Source organism: Eurytemora carolleeae, unplaced genomic scaffold, assembly GCF_000591075.1.
Source record: "Eurytemora carolleeae unplaced genomic scaffold, Eaff_2.0 scaffold414, whole genome shotgun sequence".
Classification (NCBI taxonomy): Eukaryota; Metazoa; Arthropoda; class Copepoda; order Calanoida; family Temoridae; genus Eurytemora; species Eurytemora carolleeae.
The window spans coordinates 88,634-105,586 of NW_019396502.1; the positions used below are offsets into that span (position 1 = coordinate 88,634).

The window sequence follows — 16,953 nt, forward strand, 5'->3', positions numbered from 1 at the left end:
AACGGTTTTTGATTTTTCTCTACTATATACAAGAAAGTGCGGTTTCAGAAGAAAATCAAAAGTGTATCCATTGGATACTTAGATTAAGTAATTGGGAATAAGGATATCTCATTCTAAAGTTTTCAGCTCCGGTCCTATAACTCCATCTATAACTTTGATAATTGTCTGAATCTAGTCAAAAACGTCAAAAGCTGTATTTAAAGAAATTGGAATTTAACATTTCAAAGTTAAGTATATTTAATTCCATTTTTGATATTGACTTGGTCATTTTAGAAGGAATTTGAAGAGACTGTTTGCAATTATTAGAATGAATTATATCAGCGGCCAGAAAAATACAGATCTATTATATTTTAAACTAGGAATTCTATTTTGATTAATTAGCCTAAGTTTAAATATAAACGTGTTACATCATAAGATTGAAAACATATATGGTTTATAAAATCTGAGTTTGTGGCATAGAACTTTATTCCTTTAAATATTAAATATTAAATATTAAATAAATGATTTTAAATATTTTTTCTGAAGCAAAGTTTTTTTCTTCATAATATTAATTAGCCTACTTATAGAGTATTATGAACAAGTTTAACATAAAATTGCTAAACATTAACAATTTTGTTAATAATCCCTTTATCTTTTATCTGTTCACAATAAAGGAGAAAATTTGATGATTTTATATATTTATCCCCCCCTCTCATTCCTCCAGGGGGATTCTTTAATACCATTAATTGGACTAAAGATAGATTATCGTCTAACCCCCACCGCCCATNCACCGGACCTTCCGCTCTCCTCCTCCCCCGAGCAAATTAAAAATAATCTCTTTAAAATCCACATGACTTAGGTACGTTTTTAAAACAAAATCTATTTAAATGCAAAAACTATTAGACAAAAGGAGAAGATCAAATTTACTGCTACGACTATGTGTCTGATCTTAGCTCCTTTAGTTTTAATTTTATACAGAAATATGAGAAAATCAAATTTTTTACAGTTACAAATACTAATTCTGAACAGCTTTGTTTTTCTTAACAGATCTTCAAAAAGAGATGTTAGGATTGAAAACATTTAAGATTTCAATCTCACGCGACAATTTTCTTTAGTTTGACGTGAAAAGGTGTGGAAACGTTAAGTATAATTATATCACTTAAAATCTTTAAAAGTTTTTATATTTGTAAACCTCTCTCTTTAAGTATAAATTAGTGAAAACATGAAGGGTTAGAACAATATACTGAACATAAACTGAAAACAAGGTGGAAACTTAAACTTGGAAGATTGTTTTACTCTATACTGGCATCAGTGGGGTAGTATACTTTACTCTAATGGACGGTTTGGGAGGTTAAAAACTTCATACTAGGCAAGCTAGGCAAACTAAACAAGATGTTCTAGAAAAATTGAAGAAAAGAAAATAAGTCTTTGAAATTTTACTGACGATCTTAAAGTTTGAAAAATATCTTGTGAAAAATGATCTCACAAACTGCAAATGAATATACCAAAGAAGTAAAGCTCACCCAGCTGCAAGGCAAAACATTTTTAAGTATTGGTGGTCTGGTAGGTGACGTGGATTTGTACAGCGAGGTAGAGCAAGAAAAGTGCCGGGGTTTATCTTGTTAAAGACTGAACAAAACTAAGTTGCGAATTAAAAGTTTTATTGCTTTGACTTCAAAATATCTTCATACGTTAGAATGTTGATATTCATTGCTAACTTATCATTCTAAAATCCACAGAAAAACTTTCTCATCTCTGCATAATTCTAAAATTCTCTCAATTCCTACACCTCAGAATTTTTTCGCCAGTCATGCTCTCTCAACAGGATATTTTCAACCTTAAATTAAATTAATCTCTTTCCTCTAACATGGAACCCCTAATCTATCCTCTAACATGGAACCTAATCTTTCCGCTAACATGGAACCACTAATCTATCCTCTAACATTGAATCCCTAATCTATCCTCTAACATGAAACCCCTAATCTATCCTCTAACATGGAACCCCTAATCTATCCTCTAACATGGAACCCCTAATCTATCCTCTAACATGGAACCACTAATCTATCCTCTAACATGGAACCACTAATCTATCTTCTAACATGGAACCACTAATCTATCCTCTAACATGGAACCCCTAATCTATCCTCTAACATGGAACCCCTAATCTATCCTCTAACATGGAACCCCTAATCTATCTTCTAACATGGAACCACTAATCTATCCTCTCACATGGAATCCCTAATCTATCCTCTAACATGGAACCACTAATCTATCCTCTAACATGGAATCCCTAATCTATCCTCTAACATGGAACCACTAATCTATCCTCTAACATGAAACCACTAATCTATCCTCTAACATGGAACCCCATAGGCACTTTCATTTTAGAAATGAAACGAGCTTGTTTCAGCTAAAGTTGAAAAGAAGTACATGAAACCACTAATCTATCCTCTAACATGGAACCCCATAGGCACTTTCATTTTAGAAATGAAACGAGCTTGTTTCAGCTAAAGTTGAAAAGAAGTAATTGGCAAAATACTGCTCGATGTTTGTTTGTTTGAGTGTGCACATCTTGGTTTGCGGACAGGAATATTTAACCAATTCACCAACACCTAGGTTCAATGGTTCTCTTTTTATTTCCCGCTTCCCCTGGAACCATATTATCAAATCATTTCTATAATCTGTTCATATCAATGGTTTTGATGGTTGTGAATGATTGTACAAATTATTCGATTATAGGATTCCCTGAGATTATACAAGATGTCCCGGAAATTAAAATGATAAAAAAAGTCTTTGCTCAAATGCTATGATATTGTAGCATTCCAGTTCAAAATCGAATAATTAACAACGAAATAAATATTTCTTGGGATTTCTAAACTGTATTCTGCAATTGTTCTTCCTTTAAAATTGATCAATTATTAAGTAAAAAATCAAAGTTTTCAATATCTCGTTCCTCCGTTAAACTAAAGATATAAAAGAAGTTTTCCCTAAACGTTTGGAAACTCACATGAGACGATAAAAACCGATCTTAGCTTAATGTCGTCTAAATTCTCATGTTTATTGGGAAGCCCTGTATAATCCCTGGTCTATCCAAGACCTAGGATCAATATCATCCAACCATTAATAGTAATCTTCTCCTTTTTATCATTCTATAATATTTTTCCAATTCAGACAGAAAAGAATAAATTCAGTTTGTGAAAAATAAAAACTCAATAAAGTTCGGGTGATCTCTGTGTCCTGGAGTCTAACTAGCAACTTTTGTGAGGAGAGGGGGGGGGGGGGGGGGGGGGGGGAAGGGAGGGCGAATTCTTTTTGTGACTGTTTAGAGAGGGGGTAAAAGAGGGATTTTTTTCAAGTCTGGTTTTTGGGTTGAAAGTAAAAATAACAGAAGATTTTATGTTCAATTTACAACAATATTTTTATTCCTATAACTTATTATATTTATCATTAAAATTATATTTTGATATTATATGTGATTAAAAAAAGACAATACTTGAACAGCTGCGCGCAGATAATCGATTTTGCGGATTTTCATCAAAAAAAAAAAAAAAAAAAATCTGTCCCCAACTTCCAAGTTCTGATATATCATTTTAAAGATCCCCTTTCTGTCTCATAATCATTTGATTGACAACAGCGAGAATTTTACAATATTCATATTTAATATTCAGAAATGATGGAATAAATTACATATGAAACATATTACACAAACCGATTTATTATGGTACATAATGTAAACGTTAACTTTTTTAAGATCTAAAAAACTCTTTTGTAAAAAGTCCAATCCTTTAGTCTTCATTTACAAACACTGATTAACAGAAGAAGTATTTAATATTCACACCAGCCAACCTTTCTTATTGTTATGTCATCTTCAATAACTAATTATCCTCCCCCATCCCCCATCCCTTCCCTACTTCCTCATCAGCCCCCACCCCCTCTTCTATATCAGTCTGAATCTTTGATATCTAATCCAAGAGATCTTTAATTACCTTTCAAATAATTTATAAGAGAATATTACAAATATTAATGGAACCACTTAAATCTTTGTTTAAGAGCAAATAGATAAAGATATTCTTGAAAAGGAATACTGGTCGATTTTTGCTAATGTAAACAGATTTGATAAAGTAATTGAGTCTTTGCCACAAACTCTGAGTTCTTATTCCTAAATCTTTGCAATCAAATGTCATTAACCTTGGATATTTCAGACTATGAATTCTGGTAGATCAGGTAATCTAAGTTTTAAATATCAATGATTTACACCATCAGGTTGGAAATATTTAGAGATGAGATAATTTAAGTTTGTGGCAAAGACTCGATTCCTTTTCAAGATAAAAGACAAGGATATCTTTCTCATTTTTACTCAGATAACGGTTATTTGTAAATTTAAATCTAGGAGCCACTTGAAATTTCATCTACAGTCCCTGTAAGAAGTAAATATTTTTGTTTCTTCGTGACATTTCGTCTGTTTTATTTTGTTGTTTTATCTTTTTCTTTCACCCTATCGCTTAAATTTAGTATATTTTCCTCAGGAAGATGCAAATTACAATTTCAATGATCGAATCTCAAAAACTGAAATTGAATGATAGTTCAATTAATTATCTTATCATTTTCTTATGACTCTTTCATATTTATCATTGTTAGATTTTTGAACCATATAAGAAAGCAAACGATTTCAATAAGATGGAGGCCATGTATGTGTATTTTAACTAAAGAAAAAGAAAACGATAACAATAAGTATAGAAAGTGATCAATGTTAAAATAAAACCCGTCTTTTTCAATAATCTTTCAGTCTCTTAGAGAAATAAATTCTTATACTCTTTTAAAAAGAGCCTTCTGCTAATCTTGAAGAAAAAATATAAGATTTAAAAAATAGCGCAAAAACTAATTTTCGTATGAACTCCCCCCCCCCCCGTCCCGTCCATCCTCCAGACATAGAAAATAATGATATTAAGTCCTCAATCATAGATACATTTCCTTGCCAGAAAATCCCAAATTAAGTGATAAATAGAGGACAGATCTGAAATATATACATATAAAATATACAATACAAAGATATACAGGCTGGTTCAGAATATACGTATACATTGGGTGAAATATACATATTTATATATCTTATCTATTTATCTATCTGTAATATCATAGTTTAAAACCAAGCACGGGTAAACGTCGGGAGTATCTATGAGTAATATGGGCAACGCTGGAGGTTCCCAAGCTTTTTACGCATAGGACATTATACAGGGTGTGCCAGAAAACTAAAAAATACAGGGGTTTCTAAAATAAATGCTACCTGAGTGGGTTAGGAAACATAAGACACTTCTCCCGGAAACTTTCAAGTAAGGTTTCTCTAAACATTAAAAAGGATTATGATTATTTTTTAGCAACTCATTAAGAATTCTAAGTGTGTATTAAAGAGATGGGAACGTTCGGCTTTTTTAATTTCGTTCATTTATCGTTTGTGAACGACCTATTTTGTTCGTGTTTTTATTCAATCGTTCAAAAAAAATAATTTTGTTCGTTCTAAAATTTTCGTTCATTTTCCATCGATTTCGTTCGTTTTCTCACTGAATGATCGTTCAGTAAAAAATATGTTTTGTTCGCAAAAAAGATGCCCATTTCTAACTGTAAACAATCCCTTTAATAGAGGAAAAACTATAGCCTAGAGAAAGAGCATTAGAGACCAGTAATCAAGTTATAAATACTTTCATACATTTACTTAACACTTAAAGGTAAACATAACTTCTCTAAAAATCATTAAAAGTTGGATGTTTTTTTTATGCAGGGATACAAGAAACAGAATCTGGGGGAAGACGTCTGAAATATATAAAAAATATGCTAAAAAAAGATATTTCTAATACATTTTTCTATTTTAGTGTTTTCACCATAATTATCGCTTACAAATTCCAGAGATTTAAAACAATAAGTACGGATTTCAAACCGCAGATGTCAAATTGATATATTCATAAACCCGAATAGGAGTGGTGCAGTTACACCAATAGGAGTGATGCAGTTACACCAATGAACTGAGTTCTTGCCACAAACTCACTCTTTCCTATATCTTTGCAACAAAACAGTGGGATATTTCAAAGGAACGTAGTTCTTCTCACAAACCCTATTCTTGAATTCCTATATCTTTTCAAACCATTTGGCATTTAATCAAATAATATCAAGGGTTTACACTATCAGGTTGCAAAGATTAAAGGATTTGAAAATTTGAGTTTTCCACAAAACTCAGTTCCTTCAGACTAAAGTCTAATAGAATTTGCAGTTTAAAAAATCTAAGTTTTACAGCACAGGGTTGCAAAGACGTATGGATGTAAAAATCTGAGTTTATGACCAGAACCATTTGACTTCGTAGATTCTTTGGTATTGAAAACTAAGAAATATTAAAGGTTTTCAACATCAAAGTGCAAAGATAAAGGGATTGGAAAAATTGAGTTTGAGGCAAGTGTTCAGTTTCTTTACGCTATAAAAATATGGACTTTAATATTCATGATTTTAATAAAAGCTAGATCAACTTACATCTGACCTGAGAGTTATTTGTTTTTTAAACTTATAAATGGGCCGATTCGAAGTCAACCCAACAAAGTTTTGATGGATTCAATGTCTTCTAACTCTCAAAGATTTTGGCAATTGAAAGTACTAGTTTAACTCATTTAGTCCATTTACAAGTTTCATCTACAGATGAAGTGTTTAGGAAGACATAAAAAAAGCTTAGCAACCCTTAATCATTGCAGACCCAAAATACTTGATATTTGATACCTTGCAGTAGTATCCCGTATTATAACAGCACACAGAGCTTCTCCAATCACATCACTTTGTCTAAACTTCAGCTTAGTCGGTTTATCAGGAGTATCATACATATCATCACCATCTCCTGAAGCCTGAATAGATGGTTTATTAGGAGTATCATACATATCATCACCATCTCCTGAAGCCTGAATAGATGGTTAATCTGGAGTATCATACATATCATCACCATCTCCTGAAGCCTGAATAGATGGTTTATTAGGAGTATCATACATATCATCACCATCTCCTGAAGCCTGAATAGATGGTTAATCTGGAGTATCATACATATCATCACCATCTCCTGAACCCTGAATAGATGATTTATCAGGAGTATCAGACATATCATCCCCATCTCCTGAACCCTGAATAGATGGTTTATCAGGAGTATCATACATATCATCACCATCTCTTGAACCTTGAATAGATGATTTATCAGGAGTATCATACATATCATCACCATCTCTGTCGAACTCCTGAAGTCTAAATAGATGGTTTTGAATTTTTATATTCATATATATTTAAGAGTTAGTTTTCATTACTTCAATTATTACATTTTATAAGAGTATTTAAGGTAAAAAATTATTTTATTTTTAAATTAATATCGGTGTTAGTGGCCTTAACAACAGATTTTCCGTCACAGTATCGTACCTTAGTTATTACATGTTTTTGTAATACAATGTAATTTAGAATAATTTTTTAAAAAATGAATACATTTCTAAGACTAAATGTTGATATTGTTAATGTAACCATGGTTGCCAGGTAGCCTTGTAGAAGTCCACTTTTCACAAATGTAGCTTAATCAAATTTCAGAATGCCTTTTGCATTGGTTGCCTTAATTATTGGCCTAAAAGTAGCCTTTAGCCACCCCTTGAGAATTAGGAGTGCAAGAAGAGAGAGAAGGCGCCTTCTAGCCATTTATAATTTTAATTTTCAAGAATAGATTCAAAGATTTTTGGCCTGCGATATTCACATTATATCTCAAAATTAAATTTTTCATTCAAATCCAAATCTTGGTAACTCACCTTCCCCCTTCCAACTTGATTTTATCATAAAAATTACCAAAAGCCCTGTAAAAACTTCCAGGAGGGGGATAAAACATTATAATCCGCCCCTGCTTAAGCTTCTCATAACCTTATGGTTCTAAGAATCAAGTTTAAGCAGATTAGTCAACCAAAAAAAATTCGAAAAATTCTAGTAAAGCTTTAATATTAAATTCTTTAACATAACTGACTAAAAAGAGCTTATTTTCTTATAAAATGAGTGATAAATTAGCATAAACCAAGGTATATCAAGTGAAAATTCCAGCATAAAAAAGTAGCCTAGAGAGGACTGAAAGTATCCTAGAGAGGACTGAAAGTAGCCTAGAGAGGACTGAAAGTAGCCTAGAGAGGACTGAAAGTATCCTAGAGAGGACTGAAAGTATCCTAGAGAGGACTGAAAGTAGCCTAGAGAGGACTGAAAGTAGCCTAGAGAGGACTGAAAGTAGCCTAGAGAGGACTGAAAGTAACGGGTATCATCCTAAAAGAACGAGACTTTAAAGACGACCTGTGGCCGAATTTAAAGAATTTGAGCCGCGGCTTAAATATGGTTTGTTTATTTATATTAAATTTTTCAAGATTTAAGCCGGCGGTCAATTAAAACCGCTTTTTGGGGGATTTGAGACGTGGCTTAAATTCATCAAATTCGGACATTGGAAGGTTTATATTTTCAACCATTGCATTCTACGCTAGGCATGCTGCACTTCTTCTAAAAGCTGTATATTACTTTAATCTTTAACTTTATAATGATTAATCTGAGATGAACATGAAACTTTTCAATAAACGGAATTTTTTAAAATCTGATAAATGACTTTAACTAATTCTTCAAAGGTTTAATAAGGTTTGGCCAGTGAAAAACCGGTAAACTCCTTATAAAATCAATAAAAGTTTGTTTCATCCTAAACCAAGTTATATGGCAGAGCTAGATTATTCATTAAAAAAACAGGAGTGTAAAGACGACTTATTTTTTATATGAATGGTTCAATACAAGCGCCAATAAGAAAACGGTAAACTACTTGTAAAAACAGTTTAAGTTAGTTCCGGTCATCCAAAAGTTCTAGACTTCGAGAAAACCTGTTCTCCAAGCCCTCTGAATATCAAAGTATAATTAAATGCAGCATCTGACGTTTCCAATTAGTAATCCATTCCAATTATTGAGAGTGTGTCGATTCGAATCATCTGCCAGGTTCTAAGTAAATAGATTAATGTAAAAAATAGATCTTCAGATTCGATTGAGAAATAATCATCATACGTTCTCTATTCATCTAGCTCCTTCTGTACCTGGAAGGTGGAGCTCCTAGCTCCTGTACCTGTTAGGTGTATATATTTGTCAGATATTCTAGCTCCTGTTACTGGTAAAGCGGATATATCTGTTGGATATCCTAGTTTCTATACCTGGTAGGTGGATATTTCTGTTGGATATTCTAGCTCCTGTACCTGGAAGGTGGATATCCTTCTCCTGTACCTGGTAGGTGGATATACCTGTTGGATATTCTAGCTTCTGTACCTGGAAGGTGGATATCTTAGCTCCTATACCTGGTAAGTGGATATATCTGTTGGATATTCTAGCTCCTGTGCCTGGAAGGTGAATATCCTAGCTCCTGTACTTAGTAGGTGGATATATCTGTTGGATATTCTGGTTCCTGTTCCTGGTAAAGCGGATATATCTGTTGGATATCCTAGCTTCTTTGTGGGTGGATATTTTAGCTCCTAAACCGGTAGGTGAATATATCTGTTTATGTCTATTTGATATCCTAGCTCCTGTACCTGAGAGGTGAATATCCTAGATCCTGCACCTGTTAGGTGGATATTTCTGTTGAATATCCCAGCTCTTGTACCTGGTAGGTGGATATATCTGTTGGATATCCTAGCTCCTGTAAACTCTCTGTAATCTGTTCATCTAGAAGAGTTCGCATCTCCGCCATCAACTCTTCACGTTTATTTGGAGGAAACTGAGGAGGACGAATAAGCTCAGGGGCAAACTAAACAAATCATTTCAGGCGCAAATCAGTTTAGGGGAAACTAAACAAATCAGTTTATGGGCAAACTAAACAAATCGTTTATGGGCAAACTAAACAAATCACCTCAGGGGCAATCTAAGCAGTACAGTTCAAGAGTGAACTAAACAAATCAGTTCATGGGTGAAATAATTAAATCAGTACAGCTGAGGGGCAAACTACACAAATCAGTTTAGGGGCAAACTGAACAAATTAGTTCAAAAGCAAATTAAACTAATCAGCTCGTGGGCAAACTAAACCAATCAGCTCCGGGGCAAACTAAACAAACAGTTCAGGGGCAAACTAAACAAATCGGTTCAGGGGCAAGCTAAACAAATCAGTTCAGGGGCAAACTAAACAAATCGGTTCAGGGACAAACTAAACAAATCAGTTCAGGGGCAAACTAAACAAATCAGTTCAGGGGCAAACTAAACAAATCAGTTCAGGGGCAAACTAAACAAATCAGTTCAGGGGCAAACTAAACAAATCAGTTCAGGGGCAAACTAAACAAATCAGTTCAGGGGCAAACTAAACAAATCAGTTCAGGGGCAAACTAAACAAATCAGTTCAGGGGCAAACTAAACAANCCCCCCCCATCCCTGTCAAAATATTTGTTGCCAGATCTAGGCTGAAGGCCTGGGCTGCATTAAAGCACGAGGGATGTGAGAAACCTGGTGCAAAGAAAAGTGCACTACGGAGAATAAAACCTTTATTTAATATATATACAATATAACTGGTAGGATGAGAGAATATCTTGAATTGATTTTGACAGAAGAAGATTGGGAAGAATATAATGAGATAAAACGGATGCATACAATATTAAGAACTAAAGGAAGATATGAATGTTTAAGAATGATGAAAGACTATCTATCTTGAAATAGAACTTTATTCATTACTAAGCAAAGGAAAACCGCAAAGGAATAAAAATTTCTAAAATATCAGAGTAGTTTAGATATTCAATATTCATATTTACGTACTGTAAAAAATCCTGTTGAATTGAAATACATAATGTCGTTAACATCTTTGTGTGGATACGAAATTTTGTCCAGAAAAAGAAAGTTGGTGAGGTTTGCAAACATATCGAGAATATTGAACTAAAAGAGCCTGTCGACTATATTTCAAGTAACCCACTATTTAAAAAGTGAACAAGCGCTTCCAAATCGCCATCTTCGTTTAAGCAAAAATAATGAATATCCTAGTTTTTCTATCTTAAAATAGAAAATTTTGAACTTTGGTTTTCTTCTGATTTAATGACTTGCATCAGACAAAAAGTGTAGCATATTAAATATGAGTAACCTGGGAAGAGCTGGGTTCCCAAGCTAGTATATATATATATATATATATTAGAAGTCGCTTGAAATTACGTGTACAATATAAAGTATCTCGTGTATGAATAATTATTTACAACTTCTGTACAAGGAAGTTAAGGGAATTTTACTTCATAAACGGTTCCTAAGACCAATTTTGCATACAAAACATCCAGAGCGCAGCGAGGGATGTTTTTTTAAGCAGAATTGGTCTTACACAATTTTATCGTCTTTTAAGATTAAAATGCGTGATTTAAAACTCCCTAAAGTGGCTGGTTATTTTACAAAGCTGTCCCAAGGGAGTAAGGACGTTATTTAACTTTACCTCCCCCCTGTTGGGAAAATCGTAGGTCAGTAATGTTGGTCAAAATATCTAACCTCATGGTGTGGGAAATGAACCTTTGTATAATCCTGTCCAAGGAGTTCAAAAACAGCTTGCTGACGATATTTATTTGTAAATTCACCACGCATCCTATGCGCTAACGTTTTGTTTATCTAAAAATAATTTTGGAAAATAAAAATAGTTTTTGAAATTTTGCTTTATTTGGAATAGCATTGTATTTTGGGGGATTGATGAAGGGCTTTTAAAAAATATGATTGCATTGTTTTTAATTTTTGACACTTAAAAATATTTTTATATTGATTTTGAAAATTTCAAGATAAAACAATATTTTTTTCAGTATTTCAGTGGAGTACAAAATAGCATTAATCGTGTCAGTACAGTTAAGACACAGAATAATAGAATAAATACCTCTGTTAAGAATTTGTCTATTTTGCCGTCCGCCAAATTTATCTGTTCTGCTGTACTATTCAACCAGTCTAATTATAATTGAACTATAGATTTATCTGTTCTGCTGTACTATTCAACCAGTCTAATTATAATTGAACTATAGATTTATCTGTTCTGCTGTACTATTCAACCAGTCTAATTATAATTGAACTATAGATTTATCTGTTCTGCTGTACTATTCAACCAGTCTAATTATAATTGAACTATAGATTTATTTGCTCTGCTGTACTATTCAACCAGTCTAATCATAATTGAACTATAGATTTATTTGCTCTGCTGTACTATTCAACCAGTCTAATTATATTTGAACTATAGATTTATCTGTTCTGCTGTACTATTCAACCAGTCTAATTGTAAATTGTAATTGAATTATAGATGTATCTGTTCTGCTGTACTATTCAACCAGTCTAATTATAATTGAAGTATAGATTTATCTGTTCTGCTGTACTATTCAACCAGTCTAATTATAATTGAAGTATAGATTTATCTGCTCTGCTGTACTATTCAACCAGTCTAAACTAGAGATTTATTAGTTATAATGATAAACCTCTCTGCAGGTATTATATTGACTTCTTTGCAGTAATGATCAACCAGTCTAAAACTAACAGAACTATAAATACTGGTCACCACTCCAGTCTAAAAGTTGCATGATCCGAGCTGGTAGGACATGTACTGCTAAGAGTGTATATGCATTCAGTCGGTACTGTCCAGTAAGACTACACTGTGTATAATCGACCCAGCACATTTTTTGCAACAAATATCAGTTTCCCGTTTACTTTGCTGTTTAACAAGTCTAAACAGAAATAAAAACTATTTTGAAGTATTCTACCAACCCTTTCTTCTCAAACCTTTGATTAATTTGTAAACTATAAACTTTATAATTCGACTTTTAATTAAAAACTTCTTAAACCTCAAATCTTTCATAACTTTCACATATTAATTAAAAAACATTTTATTTCTTCATATAGTTTGCTCCGAAAAAAACAGCTAAATACACACTTCACATAGATCCGGACTGTCATGAAAAGTTACTTAGATTTTCAAGAATGTGTCAACTTTAAAGTGTCGCAACGCCTTGGGCTCAATTTGACAGTTTATTTAAGATTGTTTTAGAAGTAATTAGCAAAATTCTCATTTGACTTTTGCGTGAAAACGTATGCAACCTTTAGATCGCTGATACTGTGTACTGTATTCTTTTAATCTTTGATATACGCAGTATTTAATCCTGAACCTGACAGTTGAAATAATATATTAAAAACAAAACTATTGTTTCAAAAGTAAATTATTTTCAAAAATTAGCTTTTTGAATTCTAATTCAAAATGTTAACATTCATAGTGTAAAACGGGTTGTTATGAATAAAAAAACTGTTACAGACGATGGAACAGTAAAGATCTGCACCAGAGGCGTATTCAGGGGGGGCTATGGGGGCTAAGGCTCTCCCCTGGACCAACGAAATCTATTGATTTCAGGGGGTTTTCAGGCCCCAACGGGCGCTGAGCCCCACCCTCCTGGGAAGAGAAAAAAATTTTAGCCCCCCCCCATGGACAAATTCCTGAATACGCCCCTGATCTGCACATTGCTTTATTACGTTTTTACATCGGTTTTTGGCTTTCAGGGGACTACATAATCTGACATATTTATTCCCAATATTATGCTCATAAGATTGCATTTATTTCTTTTTGCTAAATATTTAGATAAAAGAGCTGGAAAAAAAGAAAAAAACTAAATATTTTTTAAATCGTCGTTAAGTTTGTATCATCAAAAGTATATATAACTCAACCATCGAGTGGAGTTTGAGAAACAATGCAAACACCCAATCAGAGAAGCCGGAAAATTTGAAATTTTGCGCGCCTTTTAATGAGTGAACTCTCATTGGTCGAAAACATCTAGAGATAGAAAAAGAGCGGATTAAGAAGGAAATTAAAAGTGTCCACATTGGATGTTCAGATTAAGCTATCGGGATTAAGGGTATCTGATTCTAAAGTTTTCAGCTCAGCTCAGATTTTTTAGAATTTTCTTTGATCCTTAAAAACAGATAAGTAGCTCGGTCAAAGTTCATGAAAACCTTATCATCTTTAAGGTTATCTTTAAAATCATTTTTAAAAGTTCTCACCCAGGTCAAATAGTGGAGCATTCTCATCCGTGATCATTATTTCAGGAACCATGGCTATGGTAGAAAATTTCATTTAATTCTGAAATTTTTTTTTCGAATTGAAAATGTTTATTATTTAAATCTTTCAATTTATAGTGGATATGATGCATTGTTTGAAATATTGGTTTTCCTTTAATTATAAGGAAATTACGTATTCAAGTCATTTTGCAAACAGTCTTTTAAAATATTTTGGTTTTAATGTTTCGTAATTGTATAAAGCATCCGTTCTAAGCTAAATCAAGTCAAGTCAATTTAAGGCTTTCTTTCTTCAAGTCTAAAAAAAACTATTCTTAGAATAATCTTTTTCTCCTGTTTCTTCAAATTATTGCATCAGCTGTTTATTTTGGGTTTATTAGAAATATTAGACGTTTAAAAATAAAAATAAATTGAATACAATCCCTATTTTACCAGGGGCTTGTGCCGAGAGAGGGGTGGTGCTTTGAGAGTGAAAACTATAGTTTTTATGAGGTTCTACCGCTAACGGGGCTTAACGAATTTAGATAATTTGAGCCGAGGCTTAAATTTAAGCCGCGGCTCAAATATGGTTGGTTCCACTTAAAATCGCATTCAATTCAGTGTTTCATGATTTAAGCCAGCGCTCAATTGAAAACGGGTTTTGGGGGATTTAAAACGCGACTTAATTAAATTCGGACTCTGAGTCTAAATCTAAAGAACGAAAAGTTTTGACTTAAATTTTAAGTTCATGGTTAAATGCCACTTCTGACTTAATTTAAACCTGAACTTTAACCGTTATGTTAAATATTTAACCCTGTGATTAAATATTTAACTCGCCGAAATCAACGAGATAAAATTTAAGCACAGGGTTAAAATCGTGAAATCCCGCAATCCCTGTTTGTCTATCATCATTCAGCTGAGTAAGCGGCATTCAACTATAATTACGATATATTCAAAAATAAAAACCTTGATTTAATAAATTTCACGCTTTAGATTAATTAATGTTTACACATAAACCCAAAATACGGTTGTAACTGGAAATATGTTTTGTTTTCCGTCACGTAAATAATTTAAAATTTAAAAAACAGCTGATTACCGATAGTTACGTAATAATTCTCCGTAAATCCTTTTCTCTGATTGGTTCAGATTTTTCCCGGAAAATTCACATTTTAAATTAAGAAAGTTTAATATTTAAGTATCTACTCATTATTTTACAGAACTTTTAACCTCGAACTTAAAATTCGCGCATTCTTTAGTTTTAGACTCTGAAATATTTGAAATCTTTTATTATTCTCCTTCGGTTTTGACGCTGGTGAATAAGTAAGTATTCCGGTTTACTGATTCTGAATCTAGAATCTAGAATATGGACCGTACAGGGGGAACCACAAAAAATGACACTTTTACGCAAACTTGGAAATTGTAAGTACTAAGATCTAAAGGTTGAAATAATTCAATTGTATAAAAAATAATCGCATGAACGCTTATTATGATAGAGCACTGTAAAAATGAATGAATGTACTTTACAGTGTACCGGTAAAGTGAACCATAAATTTAAGAAATATTTCTAAAAAGAATTAGTACAGTCGTCTCTAAAATCTATTCCTTTATGGGTAACCCTGTAGAGTGCATTATGCATTATGCATTGTGCACTTTGAATATACATATAGTTAGAAATCTGGGAACTTGTAAACTGCCTCTGTTTATTCTTCAGCAAACAGGAGGTAGGAAACAGGAGATAGGAATGATGAGGTAAGAGACAGGTTACAGGAGGTAGGAAACAAGAGGTAGGAAGCATGAAGTAAGAAACATGAGATAAAAAAACAAGAGGCAGGAAATAGGAGTTAGGAAACAGGAGGTAGGAAAAAGGAGGTAGAAAAAGGAGGTAGGAAACAGGAGGTGGGAATCAGGAGGTAGAAAACAGGAAATCTTTTTATTTGGAGGAATGAATCCCAAAAATTGGTAAAAATTATATTCAAATAAGTAATTAAAAATACTTACTAGAATTAGAGGACAACACACAGAAAATAATAATCCAGAAAGCAAAAAATAAGGATTTTTGAAAAGCCATAAAGATAAAAAAGAGACTTGAAACAGGGTTAAAGGGACAAGGATTACAGTAAAGAAGTTTAGTGAACAGGAGAATTGGAACAAGGACTGTAGTGAACAGGAGATAAGTAACAAGGAGTCCATTGAACAGTAGAATTGAAAAAAGGACTGTAGTGAACAGGAGATAAGCAACAAGGACTCTATTGAACAGGAGATAAGAAACAAGGAGTATAGTGAACAGGAGATAAGGAACAAGGAGTCCAGTGAACAGGAAAATTGGAACAAGGACTGTAGAGAGCAGGAGATAAGGAACAAGGAGTCTATTGAACATGAGATAAGAAGAAAGGAGTATAGTGAACAGGAGATAAGGAACAAGGAGTCCAGTGAACAGGAGATAAGGAACAAGGAGTCTAGTGAACCGGAGACAAGGAACAAAGAGTCTTGTAAACAGGAAATAAGAAACAAGGAGTCAAATAAACAGGAGATAAGGAACAAGAAGTCCAGTGAACAGGAGATATTAAACAATGAGTGTAGTAAACAGGAGATAAGGAACAAGGAGTCTAGTGAACAGGAGACAAGGAACAAAGAGTCTAGTGAACAGGAAATAAGAAAAAAGAGTCTAATAAACAGGAGACAAGGAAAAACGAGTCTAGTGAACAGGAAATATAGAACAAAGAGTCTAGTGAACTGGAAATAAGGCACAAAGAGTCTAGTGAACAGGAAAGAAGGAACAAGTAGTCTAGTGATCAGGAGACAAGGAACAAAGAGTCTAGAGAACAGGAAATAAGGAACAAAGAGTCTGGTGAACAGGAATAAATGAGATTAGAAAACAGTAATCCTCTCCCCCATGTAAACTCCATCTCTAGAGTTCCCCTGGGACAACTTTAGATTGCTTGACTGACA

At 33.2% G+C, this 16,953-nt stretch overlaps 2 protein-coding genes across 2 annotated transcripts in view; one reads left to right on the top strand and one right to left on the bottom strand.

Annotated features, from left to right (window-relative positions):
• The window catches only part of LOC111704471 (uncharacterized), a 29,719-nt gene extending 15,634 nt beyond the window's left edge, over positions 1-14,085 (bottom strand). Inside the window, exons 1-9 of the mRNA XM_023476711.1 lie at positions 14,011-14,085; positions 11,858-11,925; positions 11,485-11,601; positions 9,641-9,784; positions 8,138-8,283; positions 7,051-7,245; positions 6,899-6,965; positions 6,736-6,857; positions 5,264-5,320 (exon numbers count right to left, since the gene is read on the bottom strand). Coding sequence (XP_023332479.1) covers positions 5,264-5,320; positions 6,736-6,857; positions 6,899-6,965; positions 7,051-7,245; positions 8,138-8,283; positions 9,641-9,784; positions 11,485-11,601; positions 11,858-11,925; positions 14,011-14,083 — 989 coding nt within the window. The 5' untranslated portion in view covers positions 14,084-14,085. The remainder of the gene's footprint in view (positions 1-5,263; positions 5,321-6,735; positions 6,858-6,898; positions 6,966-7,050; positions 7,246-8,137; positions 8,284-9,640; positions 9,785-11,484; positions 11,602-11,857; positions 11,926-14,010) is intronic.
• Positions 14,086-15,748: 1,663 nt separating this feature from the next.
• Positions 15,749-16,747, top strand: LOC111704472 (troponin T, cardiac muscle-like). Its single transcript, XM_023476713.1, has 2 exons — positions 15,749-15,753; positions 16,225-16,747. Exons 1-2 carry the CDS (start codon positions 15,749-15,751, stop codon positions 16,745-16,747), a joined length of 528 nt encoding a protein of 175 aa, XP_023332481.1.
• The last annotated feature ends 206 nt before the right edge of the window (positions 16,748-16,953 follow it).